The 21,303-nt window shown below is 47.3% G+C and overlaps 1 protein-coding gene across 2 annotated transcripts in view; it reads left to right on the top strand.

Annotated features, from left to right (window-relative positions):
* The window catches only part of SNX29 (sorting nexin 29), a 596,746-nt gene that overhangs the window by 429,799 nt on the left and 145,644 nt on the right, over positions 1–21,303 (top strand). For both annotated transcript variants that reach the window (XM_074382212.1, XM_039477976.2), the window contains exons 17-18: positions 411–466; positions 5,063–5,144. In XM_074382212.1, the coding sequence (XP_074238313.1) occupies positions 411–466; positions 5,063–5,144 (138 nt within the window). The remainder of the gene's footprint in view (positions 1–410; positions 467–5,062; positions 5,145–21,303) is intronic.

The following is a 21,303-nucleotide window of genomic DNA, read 5'->3' as shown; positions in this document are numbered from 1 at the left end:
AGCCATTGTGTGGGGGTGGACTTTGGCCTTTTATGTTTACCTACTGGGTTTGCCTGTGTGTATAATGTTCATCATGGTGACAATGGGTATTTTTCCCATTGCACATTTGATAACTTGCGTCTCAGATCCTAACTGGGCCTTTATCCAAAATTACATGCTCTTACATGCCTGTGATTATCTCAATAGGATTAACAGTTCCTTCTTCATAAAGATAATTGAGATCTCTCATGGTGGCATATTTTTATTACTGCAACAACATCTGCAGCCATCTCTTACTGCTTTCCAGTAACTGCTTTTTCACTTCCTTCTGAACAGGAAGTGTTCAGGGATCACAGGGAGGCAGGATTCTTCTGTGGTTATGCAAACCTTGGTAACCATTGTGCATTTTTTCTCCCTTCTCCTCATGGTAGGTGCCTGGAGATTTGAGTCAAACATCTGAAGACCAGAGTTTGTCGGATTTTGAAATGTAAGTCCACAGCCTGTGCTCACAAGGGGTCCTTTAGAAACTGGACTGTGTTGTTGGCTTCTGTTGCAGCAGACCTCGGGGGGAAACAGAAATCACTGTTGAGAACTACACAGGGTTGACGTGGTTCTTGTAGAGGTGGGAAGTGGTTTTGCTGCAGCCTCAGTGTGGCCCTCAGACATGTTTGATCTCCCTCTTGGGTATTTAAAAACATTGTTTTTTGGCCGACATTTAGAAGTTGGAAGATATCACATAAAAATTCAAATTTCCTTTATTTTCTTTAAAAATCAGATGCTCGTGCCTGTAAGGCCACAGTCCACAGGAGCCGAGTAAAAGCTGTCCCTTTCACACAGGCCATGTGCTGTCCTGTTTACCACAATCCCACTCTTGGCTGTTGCTGGGAAGTGACCAACTTCACTCATTTTATTGTCTGTGCAGCCCCGGGGTTATTGGAAACAACAATCGTTAGTGCCTTGGTTGGATTTTTGATTGTATTAGATTCTATGTGGTGCCTCTGCTGAGTACCCCTAGGGAGAGGTTAGTTGGCCAGCAGCCTTTTTTTTTTTTTTTTTGAGATGGACTCTCCCTCTGTCGCCCAGGTTGGAAGGCAGTGGCACGATCTCGGCTCACTGCAACCTCCACCTATGAGGTTCAGATGGTTCTTCTGCCTCAGCCTCCTGAGTAGCTGAGATTATAGGCACACACTATCATGCCTGACTAATTTTTGTATTTTTACTAGAGATGGGGTTTTACCATTTTGACCAGGCTGGTCTCAAACTCCTGACCTCAGGCGATCCACTCACCTCTGCCTTCCAAAATGCTGGGATTACAGGCATGAGCCACCATACCCAGCCAATTTTTGTTCAGGATCTCTTGGGTTTTGGATAAATAGATACTACTTAAGCTGGAAAATAAAATGGGATAAGTTTCCTCCTCTCTCATTCCCCTCTGACAAATGTAGGGTTCAGCCCCCCGGGAAGAAAAGCCCAGGAAAAGCCCCTTCTAGAGCAGGCAGGGCTGGGCCTTGGAAAGAGCATTTCTTCAGAGCCAGGCTGCCTTTGTTGAAATCCCAGGCATCAGTCCAGCCATTTATCCTCACTGGGCCTCACTTTCCTCATTTGTGAGGTGAAGATCCTGATGCAAACCTTGCAGGGTGTGTGTTGGCAATGAAAGTGAGATTATGGAAGGCATGAGGCCATCCCAGGGCCACTGGATGTTATGGTGGCTGCTGGGGTTGGGGCTGGAGGTGGCTGTTAGGCTGATAGGGTGGAGAGGCTGAGGTGGGTGAGAAGTGAAGGATGAACATCAAAGGTGAATATGCCCGCTGTGGACTTGTGGGCAGGGGGAGCACAGTGTGAAGAGGATCCTGGAATGGCAGCCCGGTGGAGGGCAGCCATGGAAAGAAACTGGGAAGACAGGAGAAAGCCACAGAGGGGAGTCTCAGACACAAGGTTGGAAGCACTCATTACAGCAAGAATTCACCCAGGTCCTGTGGCAGGCCAGTGTCCAGGCAGGCTCCCAATAAGGGGAGATGAATTAGCCATGGTCCCTGCCTGAACCAGGCCACACTGTCTGTCTCTCCCCAGAGATTTAGAACCTCCCGCAAGCAGTTTCTTCATCTACACTAAAGCCAGAGGCAGGAATAGCACCATTTCCCTCTCAGCACGGAGACCAACATCCTTCATGGAATGAAGAAGGCCCTCACTCACCTCTGGCTCATCCCCAGCTTTTCCCATTCCTCTCCCTGTACCAGCCACCCTGGCAATTCCACTCATCTAACCCACGTGGTCTTTTCCCTTTTGGATTATTATTTTATCCACTTAACCCTCGTGTACACAGGATCACCTCTGTGCTGGGCATTGTTCTCGCTCACTTAGTCCTCACAACAACCTTTAGAGACGGGTGTCACCTCACAGATGATGAAATGGAACCAGGATGTAAACACAGGCAGTCCCGGTCTAGACTCAGTGCTCTTCACAGATGCTCATGCCCCTGCCTGAAGCACCTTTCTCAGCTGCAACTTCCCTTCCCCAACTTGGCTAACTCTAAATATCCCTTAAAGCCTGGCCCAAACATTGCTGCTTCAAAGAAGCCTTGTCTGGTGTCCCAGACCAAAGCAGGCCCTGGAAGTCACTCTCCGTAGATCTGGTGTTCCTTGATGGCACTTAAAATAGTAGTAAACAATTTCTCTGTAACAACTATAGGCATATATGCACCTGACAACAAAGATTCAAAACATATGATCTGAAAAATCAACAGAAATGAAAGGAAAAACAGTTGTACAATAAGAGTTGACTTCAGTACCCCACTTTTAATAATGGATAGAATAACTAGACAGAAGGTCAGTAAGGGGATAGAAGATTTGAACAACATGAAAAGCCAATGAGATATAACAGACGTATATAGAACACTCCACCAAATAACAGCAGAATGCACATTCTTCTCAAGTGCACATAACTGTCCAGGAAAGACATATGTTAGGCCACAAAACCAGTCTCAATACGTTTTTAAAAATTGAAAACATACTAAGTATCTTCCTTGACCACAATAGAGTTAAAATATATATATATATATATATATATATATATACATACATACATACATACATACACCCCCCCCCCCACACACACACACACACTGGAGTGCAGTGGTGTGATCTTGGCTCACTGCAACCTCTGCCTCCTGGCTTTAAGTGATTCTTCTGCCTCAGCCTCCCAAGTAGCTGGAACTATAGGCGTGTGCCACCATGCCTAGCTAATTTTTGTATTTTTTGTAGAGACAGGATTTCACCATGTTTACCAGGCAACTCCTGACTTCAGATGATCCCCCTGCCTCAGCCTCCCAAAGTGCTGTGATTATAGGTGTGAACCACTGCACCCAGCCCACAACAGAGTAAATTTTATGGAGATTTGTCTCTCTCCCATGTTAAAATGAATGTTTCATGAAGAAAGGGGCAATGTCTGCTTTTACTGCTCTGTCTCTAGTACCCAGGGCAATAGCTTCTCAGTAAGTGCTTGTTTAGTGAGTGAGTGAGTGAAGGAACAAAATGATGAATGAATGAACTAACACCTCAGAAGGAGATGGTTATGTAAACAGTCAGTTCTGATTCAGTGTAGTCACTGCACTGAAAGAGAGAACCATGTAATCCAGGCTGGGGGTAACCTTGCTCTAACCCTGGGAGGTTGTCCAGTCCTCTCCAATCCAGGGAAGTTAATAAAAACCAGAGTGCTAGTTATATTTCTGCCTTGTAGCCTGGCACAGAAATGAAAGGGGAATGTTATAGGCACTAATACAATTTCAGGGACCTTTCCAGGAGGAAAGTGATTAGATACACAAACCAGTTTTGGTGGCTCAGGATTGCAACGTACAAATTGCATTGAGCCCTGGGGAAGTGATCAGTGGGGTTTAATTTACCCCTCAAAGGAGGTCAGCACCTCAGCTGAGAGATTAGAAGAAATGCTGCTGCAGGAGAGAACCATTACCTGAAGGGTTATTTTCATTGTGAAAATGAAATGGTCTTTACTCTAGAGGTTGTGAGAACATTGAATAGTGGAATCTTCCATCACTGGTGTCTCAAATTGTGTTCCAAGCCCAGAAGGCTGCGGAGTTTTTATGAGCTGCTCTTTAGAGAGAAGGAGAGCTCAGGAGAAAGCATTTAGCCCTGCAACAGCTCTAATCAGAGGTGAGGCTGGGACCTTCCAGCCCTTCCAGAATGGTACACTACCATTTTTATAATCACTGCAGTTGATCTTGAAGTTTCAGGGACAGTCAGCTTATTATCTCTGTGTAATTTGGATCCAGCCAGGTGCAAATCTGATAGTGGCATGTGTGTATATACCTAGTGACTTACCAGTTAAGTTTAAAGTCATCACATAAGGCAAAAGAGTGACATAACCAAAATACCTCTTACACATGCATCAAATAGCCCATGTGAGGAATAAATGATTTTACTATAGGTAGAAGCATGGAGCCATGTTTGGTAGGTACTCAGTAAATTATTTTGCATTTGAACTTAAACCTTGCTGTATTAGACCCATATACTTGGCATTTTTGGAAAAGTTGAAGGAGAGGTATTTGTACCCATCAGCCTGGTGTTCTAACTTGTCATTTTCTCTTGTACTTCCCTCCTCCTATGCTAAACAGCTGTTACCCTCTTTGCCATGAGTGTTGGTCTCCTGAGTCTGCTCTTAAGATTGGCTCAGGGTGTAAAGTCAGCTCAGTGAGGAGGCAGCATGCGTGCAGGGCACTCCAGAAACACTGGGCATTGCTGTGTGTGACCTCCCGTGATAGCTTCCTCGGGGCTTCCAGTTATTATCCTCATTTTCAGATGTGGAGACTGAGGTTCAGATACATTATGGGCCAGATCACTCCCTGAGAACTTTCTTATTCCGGAGAACAGATTGCGTATATATGAGAGAGGGAGAGGTTTAGTGATAGGACTTGAACTTGTCCTTTATCTTGCTGTCAGTTGTGACGTAGGTTGTCATAACTTGCTTGTGCATAATACCTCTTATAGGAGAAAATTGTCTCCTTTTCTCTCTTTTTTTTTTTTTTTAAATGAGTTAAAATGCCCAATATTGGTCTCTCTCTTTTGGTCAGATCAAACCGGGCGCTGATCAACGTCTGGATCCCCTCAGTGTTTCTCCGGGGCAAAGCAGCGAATGCATTCCACGTGTATCAGGTGAGTGGCTTGGTTTTCAGGTGGACCTTACAGCTGGATGGAAAGGCGCCCATTTGTCCTGCTGTGGTGCTTTGCCTCTTGGTGGTGAGGCACTGTGATTAGGAGGCGACGGCCCTCCAAACACCCACATCTTAACTACCGAGAGGCTTTGCAGAAGAAGTCTGTGGCTTTCAGTTGAGCAGGAAGATACGGTGGGCCTCTTCATGCCAGTTAGGCCTCTTAGTGTGGCTGCTGCAGAATCTCAGCTCAGACAGCTTGAGCAGAGACGGAGATGGGTTGGCTTGTATTGCATCTGAAAAGTCCAGGAGTAGGTCAGGCCTCAAGCACGGCTGCACCTGCCCTCAGGAACCTGCCGCTGTCTCCTGTGTCTGCTGCTCAGTGACCCTCTCTGGCTAGCTGTCTGTGGGTTGACAGGATGACCCCAGCAGCGCCAGGTTCTCAGCCTGTCTGGATCGGCGGGTCTCAGTGGTCTGTCTTGGATCTCGAGCCTCTTCCTATACCTTGGGTTTGGCTGATGGACTCTGACTGGCCTGATTCAGCTCATATGACTACTGCTGGACCCGGGGAGGGCGTTTACCTCATCTGACCACATGTCTGACAATGAGGAAAGGAGATTCCCCAAATCAGAACCAGAGAATTCTTTCCAAAAGAAGGGACAGCGGATACTTGACAAGCAGAACCTGTAGACACCGCCTCTGCTTTCTTGGGGTACTGATGGCCACAGCCAGGTGGGCATTCAGTGTCTGGGGTGGCAAGATGTGTATCTGTAAGAGGTGATTTTGCCCAATCAAGGGGATGCCAGTTCTCCATCTTCTCTCTGATTTTCTGAGGCTTCTTTTAGCCCTGCCCACGCCCTGTCTGCATGTCTGTCTGTCTTCTCCTCTCTCTTACCATGGACTCTGATTTCCAGGCTTTTGTGCGCCCTTGTTCTGGGACTGCTTTGTTCTCAGTGCTGAGCCCCAGCTGCTTCCTGCTTCTTCTGTCCTCTTGTGCTAAAATAATTGTCATTATGTTTTGTTTTATTCCCCATGAGCTCTTTGCAAATCCTTGGATTTTGTTGCCATCTTTCTTAGTGAGAAATTGACTTATCGAAGAAATCTTCTTGGCTGATAAGATATTTTTCCCCAAAGAGCAGCGTGGTGAAGAAAGGGCACTGAACTTGAAAATGGAACCCCTGGTTTAAATCCTATGACCTTAGATGCATCTTAGTTTCTTCAGCTGTAAAATGGAAACAGTAATCTATCGTGTAAAACTGTTGTGAGATTAGAAATACCTGGCATGCAGTAGACACTCCGTATTCATTTCTCACCTGCTTGGTCTCAGGTCTAAGCAGAATATGCTCATCTTACTGAAATTTGCAGGAACAGATGAGCTAGACTTTGGCCCAAGAAGGTTGTTTTTGTTTACATGTTCACCTGGGCAATAGTCAGAGGAGAATCTTGTGTGTTCATGTTGTTCTCAGCTTCGGTTTAAAAAGAGAATTTGGTATTATGGATTTTCAAAAATCCTCTTCTCTTTGTCCTTTTATCCCCCCGAACCTAATTCTTTATTTGAATGTCCTTCAAGTTCTGCTTTGTGGTCATGAGAGTGCTGGAAGGTATAGCCTGGAGGATGAAAAACATGAAGCAGATAGCTTTATCTTAGAGCAAGATTAAAACATGACATCACTTGAGACGTTTCCTTGACCTTTCAGTTTTGACATTTTCCCCCATTCACCCCATGAAGCAACCTGGCAAGTTTCAGCTCCTGAAAGTCAGCTATGAAATGAGATGGACCTTAGCAAATATGCCGTTGCCTGGGTAATTGTTTCCACAGTGGCCACTGTGGCCGTGAAGCCACTCTCTCCCTGTCCTTTACTGTGTGAAGCTCTTCTGGGCACGACCCTGCTTCCAGCCAGCCGCAGGCCTGGCCATTCCGCATTATGGGGAGCAGCCTCACTCCATGAACCTTTGGCCTTCTGCAACCCTCTGATGTTGGGGGATGTGAAGTTGTATCTCTTGCATGCAATTATTTTTCTCTTTCTAGCAAATGATGCTTCTGATTGGTGCCTGCAGAGCAAAATCAGAGCCTATGGAAGCATTTTAGAAAGGCTTTACTGCCATGTTTTTACTTTATATAGATGATACTACATAGAAGGTTAGTCATTTAAAATACTGGTACTGTTGAAGAGTACTTTTTTTTAGAATTTAAAAAAGTAGGGCTGGGCACAGTGGCTCAAGCCTGTAATCCCAGTACTTTGGGAGGCCGAGGCAGGTGGATCACGAGGTCAAGAGATCGAGACCATCCTGGTCAACATGGTGAAACCCCGTCTCTACTAAAAATACAAAAAATTAGCTGGGCATGGTGGTGCGTGACTGTAATCCCAGCTACTCAGAAGGCTGGGGCAGGAGAATTGCCTGAACCCAGGAGGCCGTGGTTGCGGTGAGCCGAGATCGCGCCATTGCACTCCAGCCTGGGTAATAATTGCGAAACTCCGTCTCAAAAAAAAAAAAAAAAAAAAAAAAAGAATTTAAAAAAGTATGCTGGCAGGGCGTAGTGGCTCACGTCTGTACTCCCAGCACTTTGGGACGCTAAGGCAGGTGGATCACCTGAGGTCGGGAGTTTGAGACCAGCCTGGCCAACATGGTGAAACCCCGTCTCTACTAAAAATACAAAAAGTAGCCGGGCAGGAGGCTGAGGCAGGAGAATCACTTGAACCTGGGAGGCAGAGGTTGCAATAAGCCAAGATCATGCCCTTGCACACCAGACTGGGTGATAAGAATGAGACTCTGTCTCGAAAAAAAAAAGTATGCTATTTAATTCCAAAAATGTTGTGAGATTTTGAGAAAATTTCTAGAGAAACAGCTAGAAAAGAATGATAACATAGAAGTAAAAAAATATATCAGAGAAAATGTCAACTAAGAGTTTAAAAGGAAAATGTAGAAACCATATGTATATGTCATGAGATTCTACACAATTTCTCTCATTGATTTATGAATTTCCTGTGGGCTTCCTGGCAGCCATTGTGAAAGGGAAATGTGGTTGTTTGAATAATTCAGTTGCTAATCATAAGAAACTATGTTAATTCCTCAAAAGAAGCTCTAAAAGAAATTTCCACACAGGGTTTGAGGTTAAACAAGAATAAACGATAGAGTAGACCATCCTCAACTACATTTCTGTGGCAGTCACTGTCTGGTTTTGTAAGATTTCCTTTATCTTACAAGGGCCTAACCCTAAAGTGAATATAAATTCGATTGGAGAGCCAAGACATATAGCTCTCTCAGTAGAGCTCTGCTGTCTGGTACCAGAGCTCCTAGACACATGTGGCTCTTGAGATTTGTATTGATTAAAATGAGGCTTGGTGATTAAAATGAGTCTTGGTGCGGTGGCTCATGCCTGTTATTCCAGCGCGTTGGAAGGCTGAGGTGGGTAGATCACTTGAGGACAGGAGTTCGAGACCAGCCTGGCCAACACGGTGAAACCCCATCTCTACTAAAAATACAAAAAATTAGCTGGGTGTGGTGGTAAATGCCTGTAATACTAGCTACTAGGGAGGCCGAGGCAGGAGAATCACTTGAACCTGGAAAGTGGAGGTTGCAGTGAGCTGAGATCACACGACTGTGCTCCAGCCTGAGTGACAAAGTCTCAACCAACCAACCAACCAACCAACCAAACAAACAAACAAAAACCTGGCCATGATGAGTCACGCCTGTTTTCCCAGCACTTTGGGAGGCTGAGGCAGACCAATCACAAGATCGGGCAATTGAGACCATCCTGGCTAACATGGTGAAACCCTGTCTCTATTAAAACACAATAAATTAGCCAGGTGTGGTGGCACGTGCCTGCAGTTCCAGCTACTCGGGAGGCTAAGGCAGGAGAATCGCTTGAACCTGGGAGATGGAGGTTGCAGTGAGTGGAGATTGTGCCACTATGCTCCAGCATGGCGACAGAGCAAGACTTCGTCTCAAAATAAATAAATAAAATGAAATGAAAGATTCGGCTCCTCAGTCACACCAGCCACATTTCACATGCTGAGTAGCCACACGTGGCAGTGGCTCCTGTTCTGGACAGCACAGATCTAGAACATTTACCCAGCACAGAAAAGTCTGCAGAGTGGCTGCCCTGGAACAAGCTCTCCCAGTGGGTGGGATGGCAGGATGGTGTTGTATGTGCCAAGTCAGTGTTTAGAAGGACTACACTGGCCATTAAAGGCCACATCCTGCAGGGAGAAGGGCCCCCCCTTTTCAGCTTGTCATGGCTTCCCGCTCCTTGGGGGAGAGAGTCCCTGTGTCACTCTCTTAACCTCTCATGTCCCTCTGATCTTTCTTCTTAGGAAAAGCAGGAATGCTGGGGTCAATGCCTTTGGCAGGCAGCAGGCTTAATGTTAATTCGATTGTTTTGTTTTCTTTCTTTGCATTTTTATATTTGCCTCCTAGTTATGACACACAATTCTATTTTTCCACTTAACCATGGTGATATACAGTCCCCTTGTAAAATATATTTTAGGTGAAAAGGAAATGAATCAGCTTTAAAAATGCTACTAAATAAACAATTGTGAAAATAGTCCAAAGTTTAGCAAGGTGCTCTGTGAATGATTGATACTTGGGTAACACCGAAATAAAGGAACAGATAGACTGTGATTAATGAAAACCAACATAATAACTAATAGCCACCTCTCACTGGTTTGTGTGTGTTGTGTAATAGCTCATTCAATCCTTGTAGCCACCCTGTGGGGTAGGAAACTCTTATTCTCATTTTTTAGGTAAAGAAACAAAGACACAGAGAAGCTTGTTTACTGACATGTTTTCAGCCCCCAACGCAGTCTCTGACAAGGTCCTGGTCTATAGAGAGTCCACGTTACTGAAAGACGGTAGAATCAAGGTCTTTAAAAATCCTAAAAACAATTTTGCATGATGGCATTGGTTGTAGTTCCAGCAACTCCAGAGGCTGAGATAGGAGAATTGCTTGAGCCTAGGGGTTCGAGGCTGCAGTGAGCTATGATTGCATCTCTGAATAGCCCCTGTATTTCAGCCTGTGCAACACAGCGAGATCCTGTCTCTCCAAAAGAAGTGTCCAAATCAACCAGGCATGGTAGTGCACACCTGTAGCCCCACCTATTGGGGAGGCTGAGGCAGAAGCCTTGCTTGAGCCCAGAGTTTGAGATTGCACTGAGCTATTATAGTGCCACTGCCACTCCAGCTTGGGTGACAGAGCAAGACCCTTCTCAAAAAAAAAAAAAAAAAAAAAAAATTCTAGAAGCAGCTGGGACAGTTGCCCTCATTGCAAAAGGCAGGGCCCAGCTCAACTAAGATCTCACCTGCATGGACAGCCACCTGTACCCCTGAGATGGCGGGCTAAGGGGATGCGTGCAGCCAAGCCAGGACTTCTCCATAGGACCTCTCGGGATCCACTGCAGTACACACATTTCCCAGCAAGCCAGATCCAAATCCAAGAGCCAGGCTGAGACAGTTTGCACTGGAAAGTTGTCAGAGCAGGTGCTGGTTCACAGTAACTTATCTGGCCGCCCAGTATCTCAGCATGTCTTGTTTGAGCAATGTCAGGGTCCCAGAGCCTGCGTCGGGGGTGGTTGGGGGAAATGTCCTCTAGCCAGGTGCAGTGGCTTATGCCTGTAATCCTAGCACTTTGGAAGACCAAGGCGGGTGGATCACTTGAGGTCAGGAGTTTGAGACCAGCCTGGCCAACGTGGTGAAACCCCATCTCTCCTAAAAATATTAAAATTAGCCAGGCTTGGTGGCACATGCTGTAATCCCAGCTATTCGGGAGGCTGAGGCAGGAGAATCACTTGAACGTGGTAGGCAGAGGTTGCAGTGAGTCAAGATCACGCCATTGTACTCCAGCTGGGGAACAAGAGCGAAACTCCATCTCAAAAAAAAATATCTTTCCTTCTACATGCCAAAGAAACTAAGATAATTTCCCTGCTATGTACAGTCACAAAGCCCTCACTACTTGTATTGTGGAAGAATCTGGAATTATATTTGGCTTGGAGGATTCTAGCAAGAAGTGCTGTGCATTGACAAGTTGTAATGCCAATTGTTGAAAAAGGTTTATGTTCCCGTATTCTGAGAGGGAGCTGAGGTGTGTTCTGCCACTAAAAATAAATGGCAGCCTTTTTCTACCCCTCAGGACCAATGTAATATCCGGAGAGTTCCTGACTTTAAGTGTTTCAAGAGCTTCTTACACATTAGGCTCTGCTGGTGCTTGGCTGCTGGCAGCACTAGCCAGAGACAAAATGATTAAGGAGTGTCAGATAAAATGGAAAACAAAATTAAACTCAGCCACTACCTTGTTCCACTGAGTTTTTCTCTTTCTCTCTCAGTCAACACAGTTTTATTTGGTTTGATTTTCTGGCATTTCCATATGACAGAATTAAATTTGTCAATTAATTTCTAGTTTATACCGTTGCAGATGTTTGGTTCTATTCCCTGAATACCTTGACTTCCAAACAGGTTTGAGATTCACTATCTTAATATCCCACTGAAGTGTCTCTAAAGGTGTGGTAGACATTAAAGAAAGCTCGCATATTTGTTTTCTTCAACTATTACAGCTACTGGATTGGTGTGAAGTAATATGTCAGTGTACTTACCTGAGATCTTAGGTCTTTCCCTTTGAAAAATACCTTTAGTGTAAGTACAGTTGGAATCAGTCTTCCATGTGGGATTAATTTCAGCCTTTGCCTCTAGCCACCACAAATGCTGGCTGTTGTACAATATTTCATTTGCACAGCAGAACCGATTAGATTTCCTTTGTAAAGAGGGTTGCTTTGTTTCAGCAAAGCTTTTTTTATTCTAGAATAAGTTATGTTTCCTAGAGGCCACAGGATGTTGTCTTGGCCTGAGGAATGTTGGTATCCCAGGAAGACTGGTTCAGTATTTGACCTCGTCCCATCCCCCATCCTGCAGAAGAAAATCACCTAGCCTGAGTGATTGTTATTATTACTTTGTTGGAGACAGAGTCTCACTTTGTCACCCAGGCTGGAGTGCAGTGGCACGATCGTGGCTCACTTCAGCCTTGAACTCCCTGGCTCAAGCAATCCTCCTGCCTCAGCCTCCTAAGATCTGGAACTATAGGCATGTACCACAATGCTCATAATTAAAAAAAAAATTTTTTTTTAAGAGACAGGGTCTCACTATGCTGCCCAGGCTGTTCTGGAACTCCTGGCCTCAAGTGATCTTTCCACTTAAGCCACCCAAAGTGCTGGGATTACAGGTGCAAGCCACTGTGCCTGGCCTCTGGAACATTTTAAAGGTTTAATCCAGCTAAGCATATTTATGTATGTAATGCAGGGAAAGTGTATTATTTTTCTATTAATAATAGATCACAGCATCTTGGCAAGCTGCATGAAGCTTCAGGTGGCTTGGAGGATGGTAATGTTTTTGGACTCCAGGCTTTGCAGTTCTCAGCTCTTCCTTTTCATTCTCTCTCTTAAGATAGCTTACCCCTTGGGCCCTCAAGTTTTCTTTTACCCACAGCTCTGTCTTTATGCTTGCTTCCTGTGTAGCTGTGCAGAGAGGGAAGAATTCATTAAGTAGAGAACGAGGAAATGGTTGGACCGAATACAGAAATGGGAACTGCAGCTGCAATGATGGAGGCTCGGAGACGCCTCCGCCTGAGCAGACAGCATTCCAAACCTAAGGGAGAAAAGGACTCATTCCAAGGCTAAAGCCCTTCTCTCTTGCTCACACCCGGTCCTTCCTGTCACACCTGTTGCATGCCGGATAGGCAGGAGAGCGGGCTGTTGGCTGAGGCAGCCATTTGCTATTTGATTTGTGAGTTTCATCCCAGCCAGTGGGGGCTCCCGTGCTGCAGGCCAAGCCGGTCCAGGGGAGCACCTGCCCTTACTTTTACTCTCTCTCTCTCTCCATGAGAACTTTCCACCCCGGCATTCTGAGGATCACAGCACACCAACTCCTAGCTGTTCCTGGAATGCTCAGGGCTCCCAGGAAAGCCTGATGTAGGTGGAAACAAATAGCAAAAGGCAAAATGCTCTCTCCTTCCTGCTGGACATAGGTGCCACTGCTGTCCTCTCTCTGCTTTTATCTTTCCATATTGGAAGAATTTTTAAAATTTCCCTTCCATATAAAGGCTTTATTCATCTCAAAGCTGTTTATCGAGGGCCTGCTCTATGTCCGGTGTGTGCCACCCCTGCAGAGCCAGTGGCAGCCAAACTTGACATTGAGCTGACCTTCATCAACCTCACTAGTCTAGTGAGAAGGCAGACTTGTACGGTCAAGGTAGCCTCACTCTGCAGAGAAAGCAACAAGGGCGAGGGACGGAATACTACCCACCTTGCAGCATGGATGCAACCACGTGTGATGACATATGAAATGCTTGGCCCATAGCTACTGTGTGAGTTTACCTTTGTGATCTAATAACCACTTGACTTGCAATAAGCCCTTAAACCTGGAAGGAAACATACAAAGATTTTCCCCTTGTTGAATGGAATGTCTCTGGGCACGTCCCTGTGTTCAGTAAAACTGTATGGAGTATCTGCTTCACCAAGGGCTCTCCAGGGCTGCAAGGAGCAAGATAGCATTTTCCTAGTGTATCTGGCACCTGGTGGGGACACAGGATCTCCACGAAGGCAACCAAAGTTCAAGGGTGGCTACACGAGGCTTTGCGGAGCGGTAGGAGAGTCAGCTATCAGGCAGGCAGCCCCAGCCTCTGCTGCACGCTCTTTCATGCACATGGTTGCTTAATTCTTTCAGCGACCTATGAGGTAGGCACTGTTTTCATGATGCCCATTTAATAGATGAAGCAGCTAGGACCCTGTGGGTTGAATAACTCCTTCTGGAACATGCACAACATCGTGCTTGCACCTCTGTCTGCTCCGTGCTGTTCCTCGCCCGACCACCGAGGCGTGCGCCTGACAGAGTTGTCTCTATGAAATGAACCTGTTTCCATAACATGTTTCCTGCAAGGAATTCAGACACTCTCTCATTGACCCATCACTCATTGTCACAGCTGCCATGGGCCTCTGATAGTGGTGACAAGGTAATATTCTCACGTGAGAGAGCTGCAAAGACCAGAGTACAAAATTGATGGGTCCCTGAGAATGTGAGAAGTCTGTTAAGGTGGAGACATGTGCAGCCTCTAGTTCATGAAGTCTTTGAGTATTAGGCTTTGAAGAAAACTTAGAGCTCACCTCTGTGCGTGCATATGTGTATGTGTGTTTGGAAAGGTATATTCAGGATTTTAACTTTTTACTTGGAAAGCTGAAAGTCATGGGCTTTGTAAACAGTCTGTAGGTAGAGGTGGACACACCCTCGTGGCAGGTGAGCTGTCCGTGTTTTTATATTTACTTTTTATATGAGAAAATCAAAAGAAGTGTTTTGCACTAGATCGTAGTAGCTAACAAAGTAGCTAACGGAGTGAAGAAATCTGTGCCGCTTTCTGGTCACTCATCTTTCTGCTGTCTTAGGGCTGCCTGACCCTCCCTCCCTTTCCTAACTCCTTCTGTGCCCAGAAATGAGCCATCTGGAGAGCTGCCCAGCATGTTTATCAGGAAAGGGTTGGGGAGCTTAGAGCGTGGTGCTGTCACGTTTGCTCATCATGGAGATGGGCAGCTTTTGTTTTGTTTTGTTTTGTTTCTGTTCTGTGGTCGCAGTTGTCACTGAGTATCTGGTTTGGGCTGGGAAGGGAGTGTTGGGCCTGGGCAAGGCTCATCTCATTAGCTAAGTTTTAATGGAGAAGAAGAGTGTGGAATAATCTTTACAAGGATGGGGAATGTCACAAAGGGGGAGATAACAACAGTGAAGGGCATAGCCAGGTCAGTCTTGCTCACCTGGTGGTGGGATCTCTGAAGTGGAAGCAAAATATCGTAGCAATAATTAACTGTCCTTCTTGGGAATGAAAGTGCTGGGGAAGAGACAGGTGGCAGAGGGTGGGGTACAAGGTGGATGTGGGAGAGAATAACAGGGTCCCTGACTTACTGAATGACAACCAGGGTGTAGTGCTCTCTCAGAGGAGGCCTGAGGGTGCAGAGAAGGGAGCCAGGTGAGGTGCAGAGAGCAGGAAGGACACTGAGAAGGAAGCCGAGGTGCGAAGACAGAGGAGCGGCTCTGTGAGGGAGGAGACAGGGCCTTGAAGACAGTGGCACCTCGGAGGCAATGTCGTGTTCCGTGGTGCGCTGCCGTGCAGAGGAGGCAGCTTGTTCATCCTCTCTCTTGTTGAGTTGTCTTGGAGGCAGGCAGCACGTGACCATGTACAGGTGCTGGATGGTCTGCATGCCGGGTGTCCTGCCCCATGCTTCCTGCATCGGCCTGGAGCTTTCAGAGCCGCCTTGCTGAGAGTGGTCTTGCTTGCTTGCTGCTCCCAAATGGCTGTGTCCATTGTTCTAAATGAGGCGGTACGTAAATAACCACACAGCCATCTCCTGGTGTCTGCAGGGGATTGGTTCCAAGACCCTGTGGTTACCCAAATCTGAGGATACTCAAGTCTGTCGTGTAAGATGACATAGTATTTGCATATATCCTAAGTGCATTGGAGACTACAGGAGAACGTGTAGACTAAGTCATCTCTGGGTGACTTACAATACCTCATAAAATGCAAATACCGGGTAAAAAAGTTGGTACACAGTATTGCTTAGGGAATAAAGACCAGATGAAAGTCTGAACATGTTCAGTAGCAATGCCCTTTTTTGAGTACAGGTAATCTGTGGTCAGTTGAATCTGTGGATGCAGAACTCACTGATAAGGAGGGCTGACTGTATTAAAAAGTAAGAGGAATGTTTGAGCCAGGTGTGGTGGCCTGCGCCTATAAGCACAGCTACTTGGCAGACTTAGGTGAGAGAATTGCTCGAGCCCAGGAGATCGAGCTGCATTGATCTGTGATCTTGCCGCTGCACTCCAGTCTGGGTGACAGGGAGATCTCGACTCTGAAACTGAAAGTAAAAAGTAAGAATGGTGTTTGGAAGTCATTTTCTTTTCACCCAGTTATACTAACCATGGCTTAACTGGGACCTTGTTAGCATGGTCACCATATCCCATCTTCACCTCCACTGTTACAGAAACAGAAACCTGAAGAAGAGGAACTTCCTAAGATACTGATCTGTGATTCCCCAGTCGTTTTCCTTTTCCGAGTTCCCTGGTCATAATCAGTTGATCTTTTCTGCTGCTTCAGCTGAAGGGAGATTTGTGGTAGAAGTAGAAGTCCTGCGAAGACATTTTCCTGCCTGGCTATTGTTTTTCAAAAGCGTGGGATGGTTTTATTTGGTTTTTTGTTACTTATTTAGAGAAAGAATCTCTCTCTGTTGCCCAGGCTGGAGTGCAGTGACAGAATCTCCACTCATTGCAACTTCCGCCTCCGGGGTTCAAGCGGTTCTCCCACCTGAGCCTCCTGAGTAGCTGGGATTACAGGTGCCCACCACCATCCTAGCTAATTTTTGTATTTTTAGTAGAAATGGGGTTTCACTATGTTGGCCAGGCTGGTCTCGAACTCCTGACCTCAAATGATCCACCTGCCTTGGCCTCCCAAAGTGCTAGGATTACAGGCATGAGCTACTGCACCCAGCCTGTTGTCTTTTAAAGAGACTCCGTTGAGGAGACAGGTAGGGACTAAGGGCCCCATGGCAAGGCCCCAGAGGTGAGACTCCCAAGTCTGAGCAAAAATTCTTACTTGCTTGTATGTCCTGGGAGCAGAAGACCAGGACTCACAAGCTGGCAGTGAGTGGGCCACTGTCTGCAAGTTGGAGGTCAGAAGACTTCTGCAAGGTATAGGCACTGCACAAGCACCACACTGTCCTCAAGGCCGGGGAGGGGGCAGGGCCCCATTAATGGCTGAGATGGCCTTGCTGCCCACTCGGCAGAACTGCCTCCAAATCTGAGTCAGGATGCACTCAGCGGTTCCTCCTGGCAGCATCTCTGATGTGTTTGAATGAGGCCTTGTAAGGACACAGCAAGGACAGTTTGTCTTTTTGCTCTCACCCGCTGCCTGGACAGAGCATAAACTCAAAAAACTTGCTAAGATGAATTAATCCACCCATGAAGGTCTCCTCACAGGCAAGTTGGTATTGATGTCTCAGGGTACTGCACTGTGCCAGGCCCAGCGTCTGCCTCCATCAGACCTTCCCACTTCATGGTTGGGGCTGGTCTAGGATGTGATCTCATGCATCCAGGGGAGAAAGTGAGGCCTGGCGAGTGTACTTGGTCAGGGCTGGCATGCAGGGGGACTCTCCTCCCCAGCAGGTCTCCATGGGGCACAGATGGCACCTGCCCTGGAGTACCACCTACACACACTCCCTGCGCTCCCCAGTCCAGGCTGAGAAGGCCCACTCTCTTCACCAAAAATAAGTAGATTTACTTTTAGTAGTGTCCCAAAGGGATGCCTCTTAAACCCACATTTCTCCTGGGGACACCATGTTGTCAGGAGGATATGATAAGACCTCTTCCCTGTACAGCTCATCCTGGGAGCTTTGGTGGAGCAGGGACCTCCTTCTGAATGTGGCCAGGGCACACCTGCATCTGCCTCAGTTAAACAGGCTCTGAGGATGGCCTCCTGGCTTGTCTGCTGGTTTGAAAAAGACAACCACAGCCCCTTTGCTTCAGCCCGTGGGAGGCAAGAAACCCAGAACTGGGCAGGCTGCGCTCTGTTCAGATTCTGACCCGAAAGGCTGCTCATGGGCCCTCCTTAAATGCCAAGTCCCTCTCAGATTCTCTTAAATTGCCCCTCGAGTGCACTTGCCACAGATGCGAGTAAAGCCCAGGGATTTGGCTGGGGGCACAGTCCGGTCACTCACTGGTTGGCAGGTGCAGAGTCACAGTTAGACAGGAGGAAGTTCTGGTGATCTTCTTACTGGTGACGCACAGCAGGGGCACTCTGGTTAACAGTGTCGTATGTTTCAAAATAGTTACAAGAGAGGATTCTGAATGTTCCCACCACAGAGGCATGAGAAGTATTTGAGATGATGGATCCGCTTGTTACCCTGATTTGATAATTACGAAGTGGATGCATGCATCAGAACATCACATCATGCCCCTGCATTCGTCCATTTTGCATTGCTGTGAAGGAACACCTGACACTGGGTAATTTTGAAGAGAAGAGGTTTATTTGGCTCCCAATTCTGCAGGCTGTACAAGAAACATGGCGCCAGCATCTCCTCGGCTTCTGGGGAGGCCTTGGAGGCTTTTAGTTGTGGCAGAAGATGCAGGGTGAGCAGGCGTGTCACATGGCAAGAGAAGGAGCAAGAGAGAGGAGGAGGTGCTGTACTGCCCCGGCGACCAGCTCCCACGTGAACTAACAGAACAGGAACTCACTGATGACCATGGGGAGGGCAGCAAGCCGTTCCTGAGGTATCTGCCCCATGCCCCAGACACCTCCCACTAGGCCCACCTTCAACATCAGGAATCACGTTTCCACATGAGATTTGGAGGGAACAAACATCCAAACCGTATCAGCCCCATAACTCTGTGTAATTGTTATGTGCTAGTTAAAAGTAAAATAAAACTTAACATTTATGGAGCCCCTGCTGCATGCCAGGCACTGAGCTCAGTGAGAGACACTTGAGTAAGGGGATGGGCCTCCCAGGTGCTGCCAGGATGCCAGCCACCTCAGGCACAGTGCTTCGTGGGAGACTGCCCTTCCAAGTTAGACAGTCAGGGGTGGTTTGCGTTCTACTCCATCATCCATCTGTATCTTATTGTTTATGGAACTTAACATTTCCCTCAGGCCGGCCTTCAGTGAGAATGCTGTGTTTCTTAGATGTGGCCCGGGCTGTGTGCGCCTCTTGGCACACTGGGCTTCCTGTGTTCAGTGTCTAGAGGGCCCTGGTTCCAGAAGTGAGCTTCCATGGAAGCCGCCCCTGTGCTCCTTGTTTCAGGCTGTCTGGCTCACCTGGTCTCCCAGCATCTATCTGTGAGGGTCAGGGGCAATGAGGGCTTTCCTCTGGGACATCAGGGAGGGAGACGGGCTGGCAGGTCGGGCGTGGGGAGGGCGGTTCTCCTTTCCTTTCTCCCCTTTGCTCCTCACTTGGCACACTCTGCATCCCTTTCCTGGCCTCTTCCTTTTCCTGCTCCCCCCCCCCCCCTTCTCATTCCTTTTCCCTGTCATTTCCCCTTCTCTTCCCCTTCTTGCCCCTCTCCTTTTCTGTTTCCTCTCTTCTCTCTCCTTCCTCCCACAAAGGGAAAAGGTTGTCTCCTCCCCTTTTCCCTTCCCCTTTTCTTCTTTCTCTCTGTCCCTCCTTAGTCCTTGATGGAAGAGGAAATCCGTAACTCCCCGCCTCTCCCTGTTTTTCTTGAGCCCTGGGGAGAGAAGCGCTGTACCCCTCCAGCAAGTGAGTTTTCTCTGCCTGCGGTGATTGGACAGCTTCTTGGTATTCCGCACTTGGTCTCTTCGGCTGTAGCGTTGAGTCTCTGAGCTCCCGGGAAGGGGAAGAGAATATATAAAGTGGCAGGGTGCTTTTTTCTCTGGGAACGAGAACCACATACAAATACACGTGGGAGCTGTGAGTGCTTCCCTGCCCTGATTTCCTAGTCATTCCTGGTAGTATTCGCCTGCAACTTTTAACGACCAATTCTTGTTAGAGTACAGATTTAAAATGAATGTTAATTGGTTAGTGATATTTCATACTTAAGGTAGCCGTAACTCTACACAGCACTTCATCAGTTGCTGCAAAACCGTATGCCAGCGTCCTTCCTCTAAATTAACCTGATGAGGAGAGAAAATGGATCTGGAGCCACAACACAGATCAGATGTAGGACGTTCAGGTTGACAGTGGGGATTGTCTGTATGTTTTGCTGGAAAGTCGTTTCCTAGTGGAGTGGGCGAGAAGGGGAAAGGGACCTGTTCAGTCTGGCTGTGCTCTTAGGGTTTCTGGGCATGGTGTAGTCTTGGCGCTGCTTTCTGTCCCTCTGTGTTTCTGGGCCAGCCTTTATTTCTTTTCTTTCTGTCTTTCTTGTCTGTCTTCTTTTTTTGAGATGGAGTCTCACTCTGTTGCTTAGGCTGGAGTGGTGGCGCGATCTTAGCTCACTGCAGCCTCCGCCTCCCGCGTTCAAGTAATTCTCCTGCCTCAGCCTCCTGAGAAGCTGGTATTACAGGTGCCAGACACCATGCCCAGCTAATTTTTGTATTTTTAGTAGAGATGGGGTTTTGCTATGTTGGCCAGGCTGGTCTTGAACTCCTGACTTCGGGTGATCCACCCACCTTGGTCTCCCAGAGTACTGGGATTACAGGTGTAAACCGCTGCACCCAGCCATGTTTCTAGGTTTTCTTCACATGCCTGGTATCAGTTCCTGTCTTGGAGTCTCCTGCACAGTCAGCTCAGAAGTCCACTTCTCCATGAAACTTTCTCTCCTTGCTGGGAGCAGTAGTTATAAATCTGCCTAAACATGTCTGATGGCTCCCTTGCTAGACTCCGGGAGGGGGGAGAAGGGGCTATGGCATCTAGTCGGCAGGGCCACGGGTGCTGCTCAACATTCTGCAGTACACAGGACGTCCCTCCACAACAGATAATGACTTGTCCCCAAATTTCTACAGTGCCACCACTGAGAAGCCCTGCTCTGTAGTAAGCAGTGTAAGCATCGTGTAGTTCTGATGTTTCTCTCTGCCAGTCCTTGTGCTTATTTTTTTTGTAGGCAGGTTTATGCGAGGAGCTGCATCTCGGTCCCAGGGCTGGTGGAAGGGATTGAATCTGAGCATGCCTGATACTTCCGTAACGGCATCCTCTGGACACAACCGTCTCCTCAGCAGGACCCTGCCTGCCTCTGTAATGTGATTCCTGTTCATATCTAGGGCAGGACTCCTCAAATGGGGACAATGTAGGAGACAAGCTGAACACCTCCATGCGAGTCTGGAGCTGCACCCTGCCACCACAGCCCGGCTATGAACCCAGCCAACACAGAGCAATGCAACTTGACAGAAAGACACTCATTTTCTCACCAAGACATTCACTTTCCGTCAACACCTGCACGCTCTTGCTTGCAAGAGGAGGAAGCTCAGCTCAGACTGACAGGAAGCAGATGGCATTCATTGACTTGCCTGATGGAAAAGACCAAGGGCAGAGCTTGAAATTTAGGGGCTCAGTGTCATCAGAGTCAGTCCCTCGTCTTTCTGTCGAGTTGCATTGCTCTGTGTTGGCTGTGTTCACAGCCAGGCTGTGGTGGGGTACAGCTCCAGGCTAGCATCGCCTTGGAAATATCCATGCTGCCCCCAGGGGAAAGGCCTTTAT

Source organism: Saimiri boliviensis, chromosome 12, assembly GCF_048565385.1.
Source record: "Saimiri boliviensis isolate mSaiBol1 chromosome 12, mSaiBol1.pri, whole genome shotgun sequence".
In the NCBI taxonomy this organism is placed as follows: Eukaryota; Metazoa; Chordata; class Mammalia; order Primates; family Cebidae; genus Saimiri; species Saimiri boliviensis.
This window is presented reverse-complemented; position numbering and strand designations above follow the sequence as displayed.